At 40.2% G+C, this 20,990-nt stretch overlaps 1 protein-coding gene across 2 annotated transcripts in view; it reads left to right on the top strand.

Moving 5' to 3' along the window:
- PCCA (propionyl-CoA carboxylase subunit alpha) overlaps positions 1-20,990 on the top strand; it is a 219,414-nt gene that overhangs the window by 77,713 nt on the left and 120,711 nt on the right. For both annotated transcript variants that reach the window (XM_053384482.1, XM_053384481.1), the window contains exons 12-15: positions 3,915-4,065; positions 12,366-12,509; positions 13,837-13,911; positions 20,297-20,365. In XM_053384482.1, coding sequence (XP_053240457.1) covers positions 3,915-4,065; positions 12,366-12,509; positions 13,837-13,911; positions 20,297-20,365 — 439 coding nt within the window. The remainder of the gene's footprint in view (positions 1-3,914; positions 4,066-12,365; positions 12,510-13,836; positions 13,912-20,296; positions 20,366-20,990) is intronic.

The raw sequence follows: 20,990 nt of genomic DNA, 5'->3' as shown, positions 1-20,990 counted from the left end.
GTAGACTTTTGGGAGTATCCAGTACACATCCCACACAGGCAATCCAAGAGGATACAGTGGTCACTGGCATCAAAAGTCACTGTGAGATTGAGTAATACTAGCACGGTTGCACTCACCTGTTCCTTCCGATAAGGGTCATCCATCAGGGCTACCAAGACCAGTTCAGCTGCAAAACCAGGCCTCGACCTAGATTGAAATGGATCAAAATAATCAATGTTGTCCAAGAACACTTGCACTTGCTCTGCCAACTTTATGCAGCATTAGTTTTTAATTGTTTAAAATATTGCTTACTGCAGAAGTACAGTGGTACCTCGAATTACATACACTTCAGGTTACAGACTCCTCTAACCCAGAAATAGTACCCCGAGTTAAGAACGTTGCCTCAGGATGAGAACAGAAATTGCGCTTTGGCAGCGCGGCGGCAGTAGGAGGCCCCATTAGCTAAAGTGGTGCTTCAGGTTAAGAACAGTTTCAGGTTAAGAACGGACCTCCAGAATGAATTAAGTACTTAATCCGAGGTACCACTGTAGAAGGGAAAAGAAGAAGGGAAAAGAGGATTAATTACTAGCGTGGGATTCTTTCCTATTTCTTACCACAGAGACTATTAAACAATAATTTCTAATTTGTTGCAATATTATTTTGGAATGACTCTTTGTTCCATGCAAAGTTCTTTGCTGTGAGGGTCATGGATTTCTGAAATCTGTTTCATTCAGATTAAAAGGATTATGTGTGGCATTTCAAATTTTGAAATGCTGGACCGCCTTCAGAAAATTAGAAGAAAGTTAATAGTATGTACAGAATGACTCCAAGTTGATAACAGTACATAATATCTGTGCCATAGCTTTACGCACATGCTGTATTTTGTAAATAAATACAATTGCCGGTTCAGATTTGATAATTCCCGAGAAATATATGAGAATTCAGATTTCAAGCAGACAGTGAACTGGACTTTCAAGGAGACCCCCCCCTTTTTTTAGTGAACACCGTGTGTCCTAGTTCAAGCATAATTTTGTACTGCTTGGATCCAGAGAAGCAAAAAGTTTATTCTGCTCAGCCCTAAACTTTACTTTCCAGCAACCTCAAACATCAGGGGTCCAGTGAGATACAAGGAGGAGCTGATGGATGGCAAAATTGGCTGACCCTTATTGCATGTGCCTCTGTGTAGTGATAGAGAAGGAGGTTTGTGGATTAGAGGTCCATTCCATATGTCACCACAAGCCACAGTCATGAGAGCATAACAAGTTTACTATAAAAGTTTTTTTGTTTTTGATTAGCGAGGGCTTCAGTGGGACAAAGGTATTGTGAAAACTGCAGATCCTCTTAAAATGTGTTCCGCTTCCTTATCCCACTGCTGTCTTCCTCCACTCATTCTCCCTCCACCTTCCCTAGTGTGTCTTATTTTCTTAGATGGTGAATTGGCACGCTGGTTTTATTTATCATTATTCCTGTACAGCACCCAGCTCCTTGTAGGAGCTTAATAATCACAGATTTTCATTACATTTTAAGCACAGGAAATGCCTTCTGTTGCACAGCTCTCTTCTTATTCTCTGGCTCCCTTGCCATTGAGATTATTACATTTCTTTGATTTACCACTCTAATATAAGAAGTATAATAAAATACTTGTGGTGTTTGCTTCAAAGTGGACTGGATGAGAATAGATGAAGGGGAAAAAGTGAGAGATGTTGGCTTGATAGGAAAACCTTCATTTTGTGCCCAAAAAATGACACCAACAGAAATACACTGGGTGATTTATTTATTTTTGTAGCATTCTAAATATTTGATAAAATACTTGTTTTTCAGTACTATGTTGAGGCTTCTTTTGCTTCTTGGAGATGAGAATGGAGACAGGTTTCGGTTTTTCAAACTACAATTTTCACTACATTTGCAGTTTTTCAAATTACAATTTTCACCATATTTTACTTTTTTCAAAATTCTGCATGCTCTTGTGTGCTTGGATTACTTCACAGAGTGAAGGTGGGAGCAACCTATGCCATGCTTTGATAGGTAAAAGTAGTAAAAGGTAATATAAACTTTTACAGTTGAAATACCAAAACAGTACGAAGAAGCACTGCTAGAATATATATATTTTTCTGAATTGGCAAGCCTCTGAAAGATGATATATTTAGTACCCTGTAGTGAGGAAACTTGCTGGTTGGGGGAACAGTCTAAAGAGGGAATCCCAAGAGGGTTCGACAACAGCACTCGAGGGCAGAAGAAACAGCTGTGTCCACGAAGGGGAGGGAAGAGAGCCCTGCTGTGTGGAACAGATGAATCAAAGTAAGAAAAACAGAAAATTAAAACTTTCAGCTTTAGGGTAAAGTTGAGAGAATAATTTAAGATGCAAGCTGTTACTGTCATTGTATGTCATATTCAGAGTAACAGGCTAAAGTTGAAACGTTAACACAGTTCAGTTTGGAACGGCAAGGTTCTCATTTCAAGATTTTCAGTCATCCATCCAGCCAGCCAGCCCTCTGTCTATTGCCTCAATTCTCTGAGAAAACACACATGAACATTTGTGAACAAATAGATAACACCACTGCAATTTGGAGATGGTGTAGAATTGCATGGTGTAGAATTTCATTAAAAAGTTGAATTCTTGTAATGGTATTGTTTCTACACACACACACACACACACACACACACAAACACACACACAAAACTTGAGGACCCTAGCAACTGTCCTTGCTGGCAAATCAGGGACTGGAGCTCTTTGTCTGAAATAGAACTGGAAGCAAGCCCCTCTTCTATCCAAAAAGTTGGCATTTAGAGTGTGAAAGAATAATTGCTGCCTGGCCTCAAGGGAATGCTCTGCGCGTATCTCCTCTGAGCACCTGAAATTCTCAGCAGTTCAAATCACACCAAATGCAGAGAAATAGCAGAATTAACTGTCCCCAGTGGACATTGACAGGAAGGAGACAAGGCCAGAGCAGTGAATTGTAGAGATGCAGCGGACAGCCCCCCTCTGGGCAGCATGTGGAATGTGGGAATGGCAGTCAGAGAGGGCTTTCTCTGTGGCAGCCCCTAAACGGTGGAATTCCCCTGTAGACATGTCTTAACACCACCATTGTATAGCTTTTATTGTATGCTGAAGGTGCACGCTTTTGATGTTCTGTTCTTCTGATTGTAAATTATTTTAATACTGTACTTTTATTTTGTTGTAACCTGCCTTTATAATAAAGGATGAGGAAGAAATAATAATAATAATAATAATAATAATAATAATAATAATAATAATTATTATTATTAATAGAAATGAAGTACTCATGTAAAAGTCCATATTTCTCCTATACCATTCTTTGATCTTACGTTTGAGAACTTTTTGGGCCTCTCTGTATCAGGCCCAGTGAATTATATCTGTGAAGTTAAGCAAGTATGAATCTGATTAGTTCTTGAATGGGAGACCCCTGTGAACCAAAATTTACCATTGTTATTTATATAAATTAAAGTAGATATAGTCAGTGTCAGGGCTGCAACCATGCATTTTGGTTATGTAGACCAAAAAAACCTAATATTTTCGTGTTCCATATTTTCTAAATGACCTTGAGAAATGTGTTCCATATTTTCTAAATGACCTTGAGAAATGTGGCTTATGTAAGGGTATTCTTTCAATATTTCAAAATAAGGGACAGCTGTGATCAGCTAGTGTTTAAATTACATTACCCACTTGGGCACAGATTTTGAAATATGTGAACTTAGAATGTTTAATTTTAGCATTAATTTTGTTGGTTGATTATTAAAAGTCGGGTTTTTTAAAACGTAATTCCCAAGCATGTAGTTACCAGTGTTTAATGGTTTGCTTTGGGCGGCAGTTACTTCACATTACATTTCCTCTTGATATTTGGGTGTCTTAAAGTATCAAAAATTCCTTTTGCTGAATTTAACCCCTCCAACACATTTTCTCTCTACTCATGTAGCACTTTCCTGGATCCTGAGACACGCAGAGCTATGGGAGAACAAGCAGTGGCTCTTGCAAAAGCTGTAAAATACTCATCTGCTGGAACAGTAGAATTCCTTATAGACTCAAAAAAGAATTTCTTCTTCTTGGAAATGAACACTAGACTTCAGGTACTGGGGGAGTGAAAAGGAGGGGAGGTACGCTATTTTTAGAATATGGGTGGATGGAAAGTTGTATTTTTATGCTAAAAACTTTTCAAGTTTCTTCAAAACCCCATAGCAGAGCAACACTAAGATAACATTTTATTCCCAGTGCTGATTTCCTCCCTTGAGTTTGTGGTTGTGATATGTTGTGCTGGACAGTGGTGATTTTGAGTTAGACCTTGGACAGAGAAGTTTACTTGATCTGGTGAATGTGCACTCGTGCTTGCCAATCATCATACTGCTTATAGGGAAACAAGGCATGTAGTTTGACCTTGGCATGCCTTGGCAAGGGATACATTTCAGCTAAAATCTTAAAACTCTTTGAACACGTAAAATGTGGACCGGAGTGGTGGTGCAGCAGAAATGTTATGTAAGAAGTTACAGTGACTGAAGTGATGGTTGGGGGATATCATACACTAGCAAATTTACCCATGAAAATAATTTCCATTGCTTCCAAATATCTGCAGCCTGTATAATGTAGAAACAACATGGCAGCACAGAACTCTACATTGCTTCTGGAAAACATTCAGAATACAGTGGTACCTCAGGTTACAGACGCTTTAGGTTACGCAATTTTGGGTTGCGCACCGCGGTGAACCTGGAAGTATCGGAACGGGTTGCTTCTGGGTTTTGGTCTCGCGCATGCAGAGAAACACTAAATCGTGCTTTGCACATGCCCAGACGCGCCAAATCGTGACCCGCACAGCGCTGTGGGTTGCAGATACTGCAGGTTGCGAACGTGCCTCCCGCACGGATCACGTTCGCAACTCGAGGTTCCACTGTAATTCTTACAACGAGATAGTACCAGCTCTTGTGATAAGAGAGCAGAATGCAAGACTGGGCACATGGATGCAGATGCTGGCTCACAGTTGCTCATTCATTTCTTTGTGCCAGGCAGAGTATGCCTCCTGTCGAAGACCTTTTTGTATTGTGCCTTTGGAATTTCTCATCTACCCCCCCCCCGCCCACCGCAGCTAAATGGTCTTAACATTTTGTGATCATGAAAACAGTGTAATCAAGGTAGCAAATGAGCAATGGAGAGACGCATAGAATAAAATACTGTCCTCTGAAGAGTGCCATGAGCTGAGCTGCCATTAAATAAAAAACTTTAAGATAGTCTAAAGTAGGTTTTCGAAAGAAGCCTCTAAATGCGGTCAAATACAGCCTTTCAAAACTCAGTTGGTTGGATGCAGATATTTCCAGGTATAGTGCAAAAGCAGCAAATGAACGAGCTGTCTAGCAATCTTGAGCTCCCCAGAGCTGCTGCTCTCCAGCAGCAGCGTGTCATTTAAAAATTGACTGTAAACACAAACACATCTGCAGATTCTCCTGGCTCTAGAGTTAAATTTTGGGGGGGAAAGCTTTATGAGAATTACTAAGTTTGGCTCTTAATTAAAAAGGGAGAGAAGCTTAGATGGCTAGTTACAAGTCTGCTAATAGGCATCAAAGTTTGAGGGTTGGGGAAAAGTGACAGATCAATTGGGAAAACTGTAGATGAGGCCAATAAAATTACTACTCACCAGCTTCAAACTGAAACACTAATTAGAGACAATACACAGCCAAGATAGAGGAATTAGAGAAATGCACCTAACAAACATTTTAATTAAAGCTTAGTGCATTTCCGATAAAGTTGGAAAGAACAGATCTGACTGAATAGTGTTTAAACATGCTTTCTAAAGTTTCCAACGACAGGGTTTCTCCATCTGGAAAGTTTTTGCAGCACCCTCGGTGATTGCACATGGGAAAAAAACCAATTGTAAGCAAGACACTGAGCTGAATATATCAGAGGACTCTGGTTGCATTTGCACAATGCGCTAAGCCAAACATTGGCTTATCAAGACCTGAAGAGGAGCTCTCGGACACTTTGCTCTTCCCTGGTCTGTTTTGCTGCTGCTCTGCACTGAGCTCTGTATGTAAGACAGGGACACTGCAGTACAGTGGTACCTTGGGTTACATACGCTTCAGGTTACATACGCTTCAGGTTACAGACTCCGCTAACCCAGAAATATTACCTCGGGTTAAGAACTTTGCTTCAGGATGAGAACAGAAATGGTGCTCCGGCGGCGCGGCAGCAGCAGGAGGCCCCATTAGCTAAAGTGGTGTTTCAGGTTAAGAACAGTTTCAGGTTAAGAACGGACCTCCGGAACGAATTAAGTACTTAACCTGAGGTACCACTGTACAGGACTTTGAGCAGTGGGATTGGTGGGGTCAGGAGGATCACAGTTGAACATTAACACTATCATCATGAAGTAAATGAAGTAATTTATAGCTTTACATGCTCTGAAGAAATGGTTAAAGAGAGTGGTCTTGCATCTCTTGCTTGCATTTCTCTGGCTACCAGGGAGACTTGTTCCACACTTTTGCATTCAATCATACAGTAAATAAAATGTAGAATAGGTCAGCTGTAGAAATAATCATGCTGAATGCAGGAAGAACTTGTTGAACTTCAACTCCAGCATAAATATCGCAATAGATGCAAGCACAATTTCATACTTTGCGTTGCAAGTTTGTGTGTCCCACATACACCATTGTATTCAACCTGATTCCCCACTATTATAAATTTTCAAATACTGTATTTCAGATCTTTTTCTCTAAAGTGCTCCCACATATGCACAGAGCCAACATCATTTAACCAATCTTTCTAAAACTTTCTCTGTTCCTATAAGGATTGAAGGTACAGAGTGAGATGCTGTCTCTGGCTTCTTGGGGCTTAAATGGCTAGCCAAAGGGATTGAGATACAGTGGTACCTTGGGTTAAGTACCTAATTTGTTCCAGAGGTCCATTCTTAACCTGAAACTGTTCTTAACCTGAAGCACCATTTTAGCTAATGGGGCCTCCTGCTGCTGCCGCGCTGCCGGAGCACAATTTCTGTTCTCATCCTGAAGCAAAGTTCTTAACCTGAGGTAATATTTCTGGATTAGCGGAGTCTGTAACCTGAAGTGTATGTAACCTGAAGTGTATGTAACCTGTGGTACCACTGTAGAGCCTAACTAGCTGATTAGAATGCTGTGGTATTTTCCTACCAAAGAATCACAGTATCATGCTCTTATGGCATTAGCTTCCACATTCTGACTGTTTTAGGGGACAGAAAATAAAATAGCCCAGTTGGGAAACACAAGAGAGTGCTATGGTGGCTATGTTATACCAGGCTGTGTGTTTGTGTTTCTGGCTCCACCTTCAAATCACAAATAGCCAAGGAAGGAAGGAAAGAGGAGGAGAATGGAGAATGGAAAGAAGGATGTCGAAGTTATACACACAGCCTGAAGTCCAAACATTGTTACTCAGCCAGACAGCCGCTTAGTGGGGGGATAGGGAAAAAAGTGATGAAACTGAAATAAAGGAAAATGTGCCAGAAATAAATGGCAGAAAAGGCAACGTAGAATTGTTAATGCTGCCTGCTGCTGCTGGTTAAATTAAAGGGAAATCTCAAACTCTCAACCATCCAACATTATTATTATTTATTAGTTGCTTTGCTCGTGGAAATGACTTAAAGCAACTTACAGACACAATAGAAATACGAAAACCAGTTAAAATAAATACAGTAAGCGAAAACCTAACACCTCCCCCCCATCTATACAAATAAAAGATAGGCCCTGCAGATTCTGCTCCACTAAGAGTTGACAAGTACTTGAAAACCCTTCAAATTAATGGTCAGAAGCCCAGGTAAAAAGGAAAGTATTTGCCTGATGCCTGAAAAAAGGCTGCACCCTCCTAGCAAAAGGGAAACCACCACTAAAAAAGCCTGTTCTCTTGTACCCACCCTCTGAATCTTCCATGAAGGAGGCGCTTAGAGAAGGGCCTCAGATGATGATTACAGGGTCTGGGCTGGTTCATGTGGGGAGAGGTGGTCCTTGAGCTCTTGCAGTCTTGAACTGCATTAGGCTGTATAGGTCAAAACCTGCACTTTGAACTGAGCTCAGACACTGATTGGTGGCCAGTGCAGTCAAGCCAGAAGTGTTGTTATATGTTTGGGCTGTCCTGTCCTGGTCATCAGTCTGGCTGCTAAATTCCGTAACAGCTGCGATTTCTGTACCAACTTCAAAGGCTGTCCTATGTACAGCACATTGCAGTAATCCAACCCAGAGGTTATCAGAACATAGACAAACAGAAGCTAGACACAGATGGGGTGCACCTGAGTCATCAGTTGAAGCTGATAGAAAGCATTTGAAGCAAACCTAGGTCACTTGAGCTTCAAGCAACAGTATTAGATCTAGCAGTACCACCAAGCTACATACCTTCTCTTTCAGAGGGCGTGTAACCTGATCCAGTGCCAGCCACATCCCATCAATCTGGTCTAGAGAACCACCCACTAACAGTGCCTTAGTCTTGTCTGCATTAAGGTTCAGATTACTGGTTCTCATCATGCACCCATTACCAAGACAAAACATTGCTCTAGCCCAGGCATCCCCAAACTCGGCCCTCCAGATGTTTTGGGACTACAACTCCCATCATCCCTAGCTAACAGGTCCAGTTGGTCAGGGATGGTGGGAGTTGTAGTCCCAAAACATCTGGAGGGCCAAGTTTGGGGATGCCTGCTCTAGCCCATCCAGTGTAGATGTAAGTGAGAAGAGGAGCTTGTGTTTCATCAGGATACTGTTGACAACGTACTCCAAAACCCTGGACAACCACATTCAGTGGTTTCATGTAGATGTTGAACAGCATGGGGGACGAAATCGTATCCTGTGGAATCCCACATTGAAGGCTCTACATGGCCAAACTACATTTCCCAAGTACCACTCTCTGAAAAAAACCACCCAAGTATGACTGGAACCACCACAGCACTATGCCATCTAACCCCAACTTAGTCGCTCTAGAACGATACCATGGTCAATATTATCAGAAACTGCTGAGAAATGAAGGAGAATTAGCAGTGATGCACTCTCTCTGTGTCTTGCCCAACAGAGGGAATCATAAACCTCAACCAAAGCCGTTTCCGTGCCCAAACTATGCCTAACTCCAGATTGAAAAGGATCTTGAAAATTGCCCGCTCCTCCTATATTATATATATTTAGATTGCATGCAATTGTTTTGTCATTTACTAAAGAAGGAGGGTCATACTGGTATTGCATGGAGAACACGTTTTGAGAACACTTGATATGTCAGGAGTTCCATTTTTCATTTTCTGTTAAAAGTCTATGTGTCTATATCTTTACTACGTAAATGTGAATCCTAGCTGAAGTAGGTTGGAGTTCAGTAATTTTCTCCAGTAAAGGTGTCCTGTCAGTATTACAGTAAAAATCGAACACATCAATAGGAACTAGTTGGCAAAGAACCTCAAGTTTGAAAAGCTTGTCTGGATAATAGAGTTTTTAGATTATGCCAACAAAATAGCAGGGATGGTTCTTCCTAAACATCAGTTAGCAGTACCAGCACCTCTAGTTTTTTGTTGTTTAAAAGTATGGCAATTACTGTGACAACTTCATGGTGAGTAACAGCACCTTTTTTCTAGAAATAAAGTACTGAGACGACCTCAGCAGTCGAGGTAGAGCATCTAACTGCAATTTGCCCCTTTCCACTTGAGTTTCTCGTTGGATTAATGCTATGTTTTAGGTAGGCTTTATCTCCATAATGGACAGAGTTTCCTTGAGCAGGCCTCACATCAGTCACACTTTCAGATATTTTTGAGTATCTTCTAAGTAGCTGTGGTTTTCTGACAGTTAAAAAGGTAAAGGGACCCCTGACCATTAGGTCCAGTCGTGGCCGACTCTGGGGTTGTGGCGCTCATCTCACTTTATTGGCCGAGGGAGCCGGCGTACAGCTTCAGGGTCATGTGGCCAGCATGACTAAACCGCTTCTGGCGAACCAGAGCAGCGCACGGAAAGCCGTTTACCTTCCCGCCGGAGTGGTACCTATTTATCTACTTGCACTTTGACATGCTTTCGAACTGCTGGGTTGGCAGGAGCAGGGGCCGAGCAACGGGAGCTCACCCCATCGCAGGGATTCGAACCACCGACCTTCTGGTCGGCAAGTCCTAGGCTCTGTGGTTTAACCCACCACCCGCGTCTGACAGTTAGTCTGTCTTAAAGGACTCCAAACTACTTCCAACATCCCGTTGAATATAGCAGTACCTTCTCAAACTAACTGCTTCTCTTTTGATGTTGCTGCTGTTGCCCAATGACTGCTAATCTGCCAAGGCTGCTAACTTTCTCAGCCAGCATCCTTCTGATGGGGCCTGGTCTTCTGCCCGTCATTTCTGCATAGACTTGTTTTTCAAGTAGAGATGTAAAAGAAAAACACATAAAATAAATATATAAATTTGATTACGTTCTTGTAGAACAACAAGAGTGCTTAAATAGTTTCAGCAAAATGAATATGCCCAACTTTTTCCCATTCCCTGTCCCCTTCTCTCCCCTGCCCCCCCTCCAGCTTTGTACAAAGGAAGTATATTGACGCAATAGACAATAATGTTTATAGAGACAAAGATGCCTTTTGAAGAATTGATTAAATAAATGTTTGTAAGTGTTTTGAGAATAAACTACACACATACTTTGCTTTCCGGAGAAGTTCCATCCTAGTTTGATCATTAACAATGAAACTTTACAATGGGTCTGTTTCATTTCACATTGGGATGATGATTCAAGGGAAAAGGAAGATAAAATTAAACAGTTAAAATGCCTTTACAAAGAATTCAGTTATTTTCCAAAACATGGTTTTGAGGATGTGGTTATCTCAAAGACACTTTTTAAAAAACCTGAGAAAATAAACTATATCTGCCCCAAAATGTTGATAATTTGTGAAGTTTTAATAGAACATGAATGGCGTCAGTTGGACACTATCGGCAGGGAAGATACAGAATTCTTTTGGGAGTCTCTTCAAGTACCATTACGTTTGACACACCTGAGGAGTATCATGTGTTCGCCAAAAGTTTTAAGAATCCCAGTGGTAGCTTCCTAAGCTGCACATTCAAATTCCCGTTTCAGTCCAACATCTCTTCTTTTTTAAAAAAATATAAGGTACTTATTTCAGTGATGTCATTAAAGTTGTCAGGCTGTCTTAAAATATGGTGCTGTAAACAAACTCAAAATGCACAGAGGACTAATTATGGGTGCCATCTGTTTATTTTACTATCTTTTTTTTTTTTTTGCAAGACCCACTGCAAGGATATTACAATAGACAAAATGTTCTCCTTCAATTAATGTACTTGAAGGGGAAATACCTAGTTTGTTCAGTGACCTTTTCCTGTGTCACAAAATACATGTGGTATGACATCTCTGGATAGAGAAACACTTGTAAAATAGGGTGTCTTAAAGATACATGACTTGAGCTACAAAAAAGCATTTTACACTAAAAATGGCAGATCAGTTCATCCATCTCTCTCTCAAACCAATGTGGCAAGTGCACTTATTAATTTTATAGAATTTGGCTACCAAGTTACTTAACTTGCTCCCTTTGCATGTGGCTATTTTATAATTCTTCCATGCCGATTAAGTTACATTTGGTAAGTTAAATACACATGTACGTAAATCCGTCTTAACAACAAGAGCGACTTGTGTACTCGCTCTCCTGCTTGGTTTCACTGTGAATGAGGGGTATTCCCATGACAGCATCATCCTGAGCCGTTAGCAGCTATTTGCTGAGAGCACACAGTGATTCTACTGGTCCAGCTCAGCTATTGTGTATGCTAAGCACTACACAGATAAGTCTGGAGGGAAAAAAAAAACCTGAAGGATCCATCTGCTCATTTCTGCTACACTGCACTGATGTAAGATTACGCTAATCTGGTTGCTTGTCAGGACAGGTTAGTGAAAGCAGGCGTGTGGGTGAGACTTAGGCTAGTCTGGTTCTATGGAAGATTGTAGGCTGCTCCTGTACATGCCATGTTAAGTGTAGCAGAATGGGTTGATTATCAGCCAGCTACTTTGAGCTTTCAGTCAAAATACTTTGTGTGTTTCTAGATTATTTTTTTTAAAAAAGAGACCAACTTCGAAAGTCCCATCTCTAAATGCTTCAAAAACAACTTCAGTCTTCATCATTAAATATCAAGGTGTTGGGTTGTTTTTTTTAAAAAAATCTATATATCTATATATGAAAATTTCCCCCATTGCCTGCAATTTTGTTTTGCTTTGCTTAGCTTTATTGCTCCTGTCTGATTTCTGCAATACATCTTGAATGCAGGACTTGCTCTCCTGAGTAGCTATATGACAAGAAGAATGGCCGTTATTGTAAATTACCCCCTTTTGAGTTTTCAGTATTTTTTGTTTCATTGGGTGGTGGGGAGAATTTAGTTGTTTTGTTATGTACTGACTGACAGTTCTTGACCTTGCAGGTTGAACATCCCATCACAGAATGCATTACCGGTCTGGACCTAGTCCAAGAAATGATCCGTGTTGCCAAGGGTTACCCTCTGAGGCACAAACAGGCTGATATTCCTATCAACGGCTGGGCGGTTGAATGTCGAGTATATGCTGAGGTAAAATAACTGTTAACGTCTGGGAGGGTGAACGGCTGTGTAAGAAGCTGTTAGTGCCAGGTGTAGCAAACCACCCAAGACTGTGTCTTTCAACTTGATCCATTTCATGTGACGTAATTGATTTAAGGTTTTTGGGTAGCGTTTCTTTTTTCTTTTTTTCTTTCTTTATGCAAAGATTGGGGGCGGGGGCGGGAATTATATACCACATTTGGAAGAAGAGTATTCTGCAGTTTCATACAATATTTCAACATGAGATATTTCAACATGAGCTTTCTTATGAACTCGTGCTACCTTTGCTATTTTTCAAGTGGATCCTCTGGAAAGGTCAAGTGGCTGCCCCACATGTTCAGTATGACTAGATAGTATAGTGGCTGCCAATTACTTTTTTTAAAAAAAACCCCACACAAAAACAATCCTTTTTATTTAGAACTAACCAACCAAACTTTTGCACACTGATCTGCTGAGATTTGAAACCAAGACTTTGCCTGAAATATTCTCAACTTTAGTTTCCTAATATGAATGTGAATGCTTTGGGCAGTTATCTTCAGTTTCTATAATGTGTGTGTGTTTTCATTCATTTCTTTACAGCCTTTCCCTTGTTTGAACAGTGTTGTATGTCCCTCCCTGGCATTTAGGGGTGGGGGTGATTGATTCTTTTTCTTAATGTTCACTACACATTACCTTGTGTGAATCCCAAAGTACAACTTGTTTACAAAGCAGTTAAAAATATTAACATTAAAATAACACAAGGTGATACTAATATTACTAGTGGTTTTGGTACTCCCATTAATTGATTCTGTGTCCAGTCTCTGTGTGTTCATCAAATAAAGACAAGCTGGGATTTTGAACAGAGAATTTAACATTGTAATGGTGGACAGAAACTTTCCAACTCTCACACTGACCACCGCAGAATCATGCATTTATGCACTATGTTGTTCCTTAAATATATTAAGTGTTAGTGAATTATTTGGGTTGTGATCCTGAAAACATTGAAGCTTGAATGCTCGTCTGTGTTTTTTTCGGATTTTCTTTTTGTGTTATGTGTTTTTGTTCTCTGTCTGTGCCCCTACTATTGTGCCTTCTCTTAGAAAGATTGCCCTTGGCTTAATAAAGGCACAGCAGGAAGGTTTTTAGCTTTAACAAACCTTCCATGACTTGAATGGAAGAAGCAAATTCATATCCCCCCAAAATAAGTCATTTTGAAAACAAAATATAGTTGGTTGAAAATTAAAGTGGAGGAAACCGTTGGCTTCCCAGTGACTTAACCTTGTTTCCTGTGCTTTGTCTTACAAAGTTAATACCTCCCTGTGTTTGAATTTCATTTTAGGATCCCTACAAATCTTTTGGTCTGCCATCTATTGGTAGATTGTCCCAGTACAAAGAGCCACTGCATGTGCCCAATGTAAGTAATTCTTATGTTTCCTTGTTTCTCATTTTCACAGGCACTAAGAAACCACAGATCTCATTGAATTCACTAGAAGTCGTTCATGTTCAGTGCTGCTTAAAACAAGCCACCTTAAACTCGTTTATTAACTAAGGGAGACGGAGTTAGATTCTGTTAGCTTGTAGTAATTAGAAATACGATACAGTCAAAAAGAAACAGGATTTGGCTTTTAAAAAGGGAGCTATTCTACCAACCCATTATTTATACTTTTGCGATATCTGTCCTATAATCCTGGTTTTTAGAGCAGCAGTAACTATAACTAGAAGATCAAGCTGCAAAATAAAATGTTCAATTGCCTGTCCCTGCAAAGTGCTAAATGCCCCAAAGAGGAGTGGTCCTATTTGTTTAGCTTTCAAGCTTTAGAGACCAAACGCAATTTACTACAGTTGATGAAAAGTGATTATTACACATTGCAGTGTTGTAGACTGTCTGTTTAGAGTGGTTGTTTAACAACCAGCACAAAAAAGACAAGGACATCTCTTCTGTTCTGTATAATCAAGGTAGTCAAAGTAATAAGTGTGTATATATGGCATGGTGTCGGCTTTGTGAAATGACAAGCCGATACCATCTGTGAATATGATGATTTACCATGATTACTTGCATGGAAAAAATGGCATAAGATTACAGGCCGGATCCTAAATTTGGTGATGTTATTGGATATAGGATTTATTTCACTTCTTAAATTGTTTTTGCCCATATGCTTCCTAGAGAGGACCTGACCCTTTCTTGGGCTTTAAGGCTCCATGCTGTGTTCAAAGCTTAAAAGGAGAAATACAAATTGTCAAGGTTTAGCAGGCACTATGTGATGTTGAATGGAAGATAAAAAAACCCCCAGCTATTACAGAGGGAATGTATCTTAAGCATATTTAATGAAACCCAAATGAACTAAGAAATAATTTTCAGTAATTACTCTGGGGGCAGGTTGAGGTTTTTCACCATGTTGTAATAGCTAACAGGATGTCAAATATTTTGCCCTTGCAAGTTTTTGCAATTTGCAATTTTCTAAACATGAGACCTGTTGAAAGTACAAGTGATAATGGACAAACTGTACCCCCTACAGTCTTTGTCCCACCAAATCTTTCTTCAATTAATGCTGCAGCAGGAGTTTTATGTAATAACATTTGCACTTGTGAGCCATCCAGAGAAAGAAAAAAAAAACAATTAAAATGCCTTAAATGTTCTGCTTACTGCTGTTATTTGCTTGTGCGAATGTTGCATGTCAGCTAAATGGACCACGGAATAGACAAAGTGATTGGGTGCAAGAGAGTGCATACTAAGCTTTGTCTATCATTATTGCTGGGAGCAATCAAATTGATGCCAGCAGGACAGTAGATGCGTTGACAGCTGTAATTATGTATCTCCATGGTGATCACTTTTGGCCTGTCATGGAGGCCCATGAGTCCTCTCCTTTGCAAGCATTTAATCAGATTGGGCTGTCACTTGTCAGGTAGACATGGCGGGTTGGGATTTGTGCTTAGGGGGAGAGGTGAATTGAAAATGAAGGGTGGGAGATGCCTGATAGATTCACGTGGCCCATCGTGGTACTGAGGGAAGAAATTTTAATTATCCTGGAAGCCTAAGAGTAATGGTTTTGAGGATCTCATACAGCGTGGCTGGGCCTTTCCCTTTCTCTTTCTGTGTAGTGCCACCATTTTGTTAAAAACAGAGCAGCAATCTCCCCCTCCCCTTTGCAAACTGTTTGCTTGTCTTTTTTATGCTGAAAGAGAACTTTCGAAATGAAGAGATTAATCTGACAACTGTGGGAAGCTATTTGATTCAGAAAGTTGAATTATATGGCAAAAGCCATAGCATTTTCTTTCTAATTCACTCTTATTTTTAATGTTCAGAAGTAAGTGTGGATCTTTATGTGACCAAAACGACACCATCCACACACGAGGAGGTATCTGCTGGTCTGCGGGAACCTCAAGTGTTGCAGAAGAATAATAATTGAAATAAAATAAAATACAAGCCCTGAGTTGGGGATGGAGTCCCCAAAACTCCCCAACTTGGAACTGAGTATGCCCTACAGCTATGGAGTGCTGATTGTTTATTGTGGGCAGGGATGGCAAGGCTGGTTGGAGGGAATAAGAAAGGAGCAGTGAGGAGGACTGAATGACTGTAACACTGAGCACGCGCTCCATGCGGCAACATTTTATTGTAAGCCCAGCTTCTCAGAGTAAGGTTTTGGGTGCGTGTATTGCTCTGTGAGTTTACCTTTGGCATAGGAGCATTGACTATCTCTGACATGGGATGTTTGTTTATGCTTTAAATTGAAGGTGTAGACTAGTGTTTCCCAAACTTGGCCCTCCAGCTGTTTTTGGACTACAACTCCCATCATCCCTAGCTAGCAGGACCAGTGGTCAGGGATGATGGGAATGGTAGTCCGAAAACACCTGGAGACCCAAGTTTGAGAAACACTGATGTAGACAGTGCATGATGAAAGGAAGGCATTATGCCATAACGTTGAATTCTATTATTGGCCATTCCTATAAATGATAGCTGTCATACCTTGTGCTTCTAGATACATTTACTTAAGGAGGGTCTAAAGTAGCTTGTTTACTGCTGGAGCTCAGCCCTGCCACACATGAAGTAATAAAAATGGGGAAGGTACAAATGTACAAATTAGTTGAAATAGTTTTGGCTTACAATTTGACTACCAGCATTTCATTCCTACACATCTGGCATGAAACAGAGAACTTGAGTCCTGGTGTGGTGTCAATGCTTGTGTGTGCATGATGCAAAACTCATCTATCCATTTCTGTGGTGGTGTTGTAACCATCTCCATTATGTATATTCCTACCTTGCCTCACACCTCATACTGTAGCTGTGGAGAGGCCAGTCCATCTGCTTTTATTTTAGCCGTAGTGTTGATCTTAATGCATTTGTGTTTTAAGTTCCTTGCCCCAAAGCATACAGAAACACACATTCCTTTTATCATTCTAACTGAATAACCGCATAGGCAGTGGCTGCTTTTAGAACTCAAAATAGCCAGATTTACAAGTGCGACAAAAGAAGCTATTTTTTGTGAATAGAGCATACTACAGTCAACATGTTTGCCTGCAATTTGGACATAATTAATCGCTTTCTGGTGGTGTGCTGATATAACTGTCACCTTGCTCCATCATAAACATGCATTTGTTTCCCCAATATGATTTTAAGTAGAATGCTCTAGATTTCTATCATCCTCCTAATTGTGGACAGTTCCTGTATTGAACAGAGACCTAGGCATCCATATGGGACAGAATGAATTCAGTATTGGCTTGAGCTACATAAGAGGAATATTCTACACTGAGAATTAGGTAACACAGTGAAACACTGTTGTCAGATTGTGCATGGAGGCTGTGCGCAGTCAGATTGTTAACTGGCTTATTATTTCTTTTTAGTTATTGTCAGTTTTGACCCTCTCTAACCATTTATTTCCACATCTTGTGGCTAAAGAAAAGAAGCTACTGCTGTTGTGGGTCAGAAGAATTGAGAGGTTTTTAAAAAAATTCAAGGCCAGGGAGAGATGTCACCAGAAATTTCATCCTGTTCTCTGTATATAAAGAACAACTAAAAGACTAAAAGTATGTTGTACTAGTTTGTAACTTGTGTTAGAATAGTAGACAGCATAGATAGCATGGGGACCTAAAAAGGTTGTGAATGTACAAACATGGTATGCCATATTTGGTGTTTCTGAAGAACTTAACTGACAATCTTGTTTATGAATAATGTATTCATGTTTATGAATAAGTTCTGATATGTTAAGCCTGAACAATAATTTTGCATTTTTGGAGTCCCAAACACATGTAGATACCGAACTGTGGCCACTATTTTGCTGCAAGGCTTTTGAGTCTTAAATATAATGAGACGTTAATTCTGTATTTCTTGTGGAATTATGCCGCCTTCTCTCTGCAGTTTCTTGACCTGTTTCTGATAGTTCCTATTGTGGATATTTGGGGGAGAGAAGGTTGATGATTGCAAACATTACATTGCCGGTGATGGAAGGCTGAACTTTTTCCAACCTTAGCTTGTTTTGGTTAGGTTTCTATTTAGGTGATAATTTTTTAAAGTTGACAATGATACAAAACATCTCACATAATCAGTTTCCTTCTCTACAACGATGCTCATGACCTTTCAATACTTCCTGTTTTTCTTTTCCTCCATGGCATGAGGATAGCTAAAACCATCATGCTGATTACTGAGTATCTTTGAGATATTTTAAGATTTTTCTGATGAAAGTGCTTGACAACTGCCATTACAGTTATGCGGCCTTCATTAATGAAGATGTACTCTTACTATGATAAAGGCACTGTTTATCTTTTTTTTCCCTACCAGGAAAAAAATGTGATGCAGTTTTCATTGCAGAGAATAAAGCCTATTAGGACATGTCATTTGGATAATAAAGTCATCAGTGTGACCTCATGTGGATACTGTAGACAAGAGGTTCTACATCTGGCCCCTTGATAATTGCCTAAATTAAAATCTAAAAGCCTAACAGCCGTTGGGTTGACCTCTTTCTGCCTTGCTGCAGACAGATGAGCTGCTGTTTTATTACAAGGGTTTCTTCCCCCAGGTGAAGATTGAAGGGAGTTTCTAAGCCCCATTTCCCCCTCCCTGCCAAACCCAAGCAGAGTATTTCATATTAAACCTCTTCCACTCCAGCAAGTCTCATTTGGTCTTTCTTTTTAAGATTACCAGAATGGTCTTGAATTATCCTGTTGGTGTTGTGAGTAGCGTGCTATCCAGATTTCAAAAGCAACAATCTTAACAAATATTTATTCAGGAATTAGTCATTTTGAAACTTTTCTATGGATAACCTCAGTGCCACTCTTGCAGAAATCAAACCAAGAGAAGAAAACAAAGATCAACAGTAATACTGAATTTTGTTGGCTGACTAACAGCTATCAGGTTCTTCAAAGACATATCTTGTCTCCCTGTGTGTGTTTTTCCCCTCCTCCCTCCACAAGAGTTGCAGAATCAGAACTTTAATTGCAGCTGTATCCTTATAAAGCAAAGCCATGGAAAAAGCTGTGTAAACATTAAATCCTCAGGGGAATGCTATCATCAGAAGAAAAATATGCTACAGATGAGAGTGAGGAAGAAAAAGAAAGTGTTGCAGACATGAAAGCTAGAGTATTGGTATTTCTATAGAGCTGATAAGCAGAACTTTAAAGTTTCTGCAGCAGCCCTTCTGGGGTGAGGCCCAGATGATGCATTTACGTAAAGTTTTGATGCAATATATCAGTTACATGGGCATTTTGGTGGGGCTCTAGTTAAATTGGACAACGAAAATTCTAGATCTGAGAATTGCAAAACCCAGTCCTCTGTAAATGTCTTATTTTTAAAGTTGGACTCTGAAGAGAAAGAAGAGTGTCAGCATATAAATACTTCTAGGAAGGTTTGTAAACTGAAATAATGTTGACTGATGGACTGCTAACAAAGATAACTTGCCCATGACTGTGAGTTTTTGTGGTACATTCCCCCCTCACTTCTTTTTTACTTGTGGTTTTTTTAGCTCTCTCTCCTCATCAGAGTTCTGTCTCCTTAACCCCTACACCACTCTGTTCTCGTCTTTGCTCACTTTTACACTCTTACATTCTATACTCTTCCTCCAATCACTTTATTTATAAACACAGACACTTATTACATCCATGTTAAGTCTCCCTTTTACCCACTCATTGGGAAGGACACAACAGAAACTGTTTTGTACTCCTTTTAGCCCCATTGAGGATTAAAAATCCACAGGAGAGTTATGGCGTTGCTTTTTCCAGAAGTTCCTCCCAGCAGAAATGTGACCTTGCTATCTCTGAGTTTTCTGAAACACACTTCATTTTCCTCTTGGAAGAGAAATTTTGGGGCCATCATGATGTTTGGAGGCCAAGCCCTCCCTTTGGCTTCTTGGAGCATGAAGGATTCTTCCAAACTAGGAGATGTATGATTACCTGGACCTCTGGGGGCAGGCATCCATTTCCCAGTTTAAGAGATGCCAAGAAGGAGCTTTGCGGTAATTAACTTGTATTCCAAGGAGTACATTATTGTGCCCCTTTCTCCCAAGTCCCAACAAGAAACAAGATGTTTGCCCTAGAGGCTCAGCAATTGTCACCGGGGCTTTTGAGGCAATCTCTCATATATTTGTGGGAGTGTGCTTAGAGGGGGCAGCAGAGTGTGAATTTGTGTGCATACTTTTTGCTGCAACTGGACACCTCTCCCATTGTGAAACAGGAAACTGGACCATCGTCTGAAGTCAGCAGCGGGCCCTCTGCCAGTCTGTGGGCCCTGAGCTGTTGCCGTACTATTCCGACTCTTGACACTGGCTCTTCATTTGCCTGTGGTAATATTCTTTTGTCTCACTCTTTTGTAGGTACGTGTTGATAGTGGCATACAGCAAGGAAGTGAAATCAGCATTTATTATGATCCTATGATTTCAAAAGTGAGTTAACTACTTTTCCCTAGTTAAAAAAGAAATTATATATCATGTTTGGTGACATTATACTGTTTCAGGCAAAAATATGTGGCAGGTGTTTGGGTTAAAATAGCTTCAGGGATTTCAGTCGTAAAAGTGGTTTTAATAACAAAAAAACCTTTTTTCTAATCAAGGTAAACATCCAAAAATGAAAGTGTATCTACCCCCTTAAATAGTTAAAAGATGGAAATTCTTAAATTCTTTGTCCTACTGTGAAATCCAGGGAAAACATTGGCTGTGTCCAGGGGATCATTTCTCCATTTAATAAGGCAAGATATAAACAAGGCAAGGTATAAACAGAACTTTCGCCAGTGCATTGAGCCATTGCTTTGAGCCACAATTAAACCAGAAACAAATTAACCATAGTTTCCTGATCCCCATGTTTCCTGTTTTTTGTAGTGTAGTAGGAGAGCTGAATAAAATTTCACATCCGACAAACAATTCACCCCTTGGTTTCACATGGGTGGATGAGTAAAAAAGCCCTGGGACACAAATTCACACAGCCCTCTAGCAGCTATGGTGGCTCATTTACCAGAAGTAATGTATTTAGTGTTAACTCTGGAAGTGTATACTCAGTCTGACCAAACTAAGC

The sequence above is a fragment of the Podarcis raffonei genome, chromosome 4, assembly GCF_027172205.1.
Source record: "Podarcis raffonei isolate rPodRaf1 chromosome 4, rPodRaf1.pri, whole genome shotgun sequence".
NCBI classification, from domain to species: Eukaryota; Metazoa; Chordata; class Lepidosauria; order Squamata; family Lacertidae; genus Podarcis; species Podarcis raffonei.
Note: the sequence above shows the minus strand (reverse complement) of the source record. Positions and strands in the feature narration are given on the sequence as shown.